At 64.4% G+C, this 362-nt stretch overlaps 1 protein-coding gene across 1 annotated transcript in view; it reads left to right on the top strand.

The window, feature by feature from the left end:
* ZBTB7C (zinc finger and BTB domain containing 7C) overlaps positions 1-360 on the top strand; it is a gene marked incomplete at its 3' end in the record, with an annotated part of 7,391 nt that extends 7,031 nt beyond the window's left edge. The window contains exon 2 of the mRNA XM_010151175.1: positions 5-360. Within this exon, the coding sequence (XP_010149477.1) occupies positions 5-360 (356 nt within the window). The remainder of the gene's footprint in view (positions 1-4) is intronic.
* Between the last annotated feature and the right edge of the window lie 2 nt (positions 361-362).

Below are 362 nucleotides of genomic sequence, written 5' to 3'. Positions count from 1 at the left end.
GGAGAGGACGCAAGCCGGCGGCGTGGAGGGCAGCCGGCCTGCTCTTCGCTCCTGGTGGCCCGCCGGTGGAGAAGAGCTACATGATGCCACCGACGTTGGAGGAGATGAGTGGCCACCTCGGTGGCGCGGCCATGTGCCTTCCTGGCCCCAGCCCCAAGCACTTTCTGAGCGGGGCCAAGACGGCCTTCAGCCTGCAAGAGCTGGAGAGCCAGTTTGAAGAAACCCAGATGAAGCTCTTCAGGCGAGCCCAGATGGACATGGAGAGGAACGCGGGCATCTTCGCCTTCGCCCTGGGCCATAACGAAAACCTCGCTGCCCAACCCTTCTTCCCCCTCCCCGATCCTTGGAGCACGGGCTTCAGC

The sequence above is a fragment of the Eurypyga helias genome, unplaced genomic scaffold (genome assembly GCF_000690775.1).
Source record: "Eurypyga helias isolate BGI_N326 unplaced genomic scaffold, ASM69077v1 scaffold27064, whole genome shotgun sequence".
Lineage (NCBI taxonomy): Eukaryota > Metazoa > Chordata > Aves > Eurypygiformes > Eurypygidae > Eurypyga > Eurypyga helias.
Note: the sequence above shows the minus strand (reverse complement) of the source record. Positions and strands in the feature narration are given on the sequence as shown.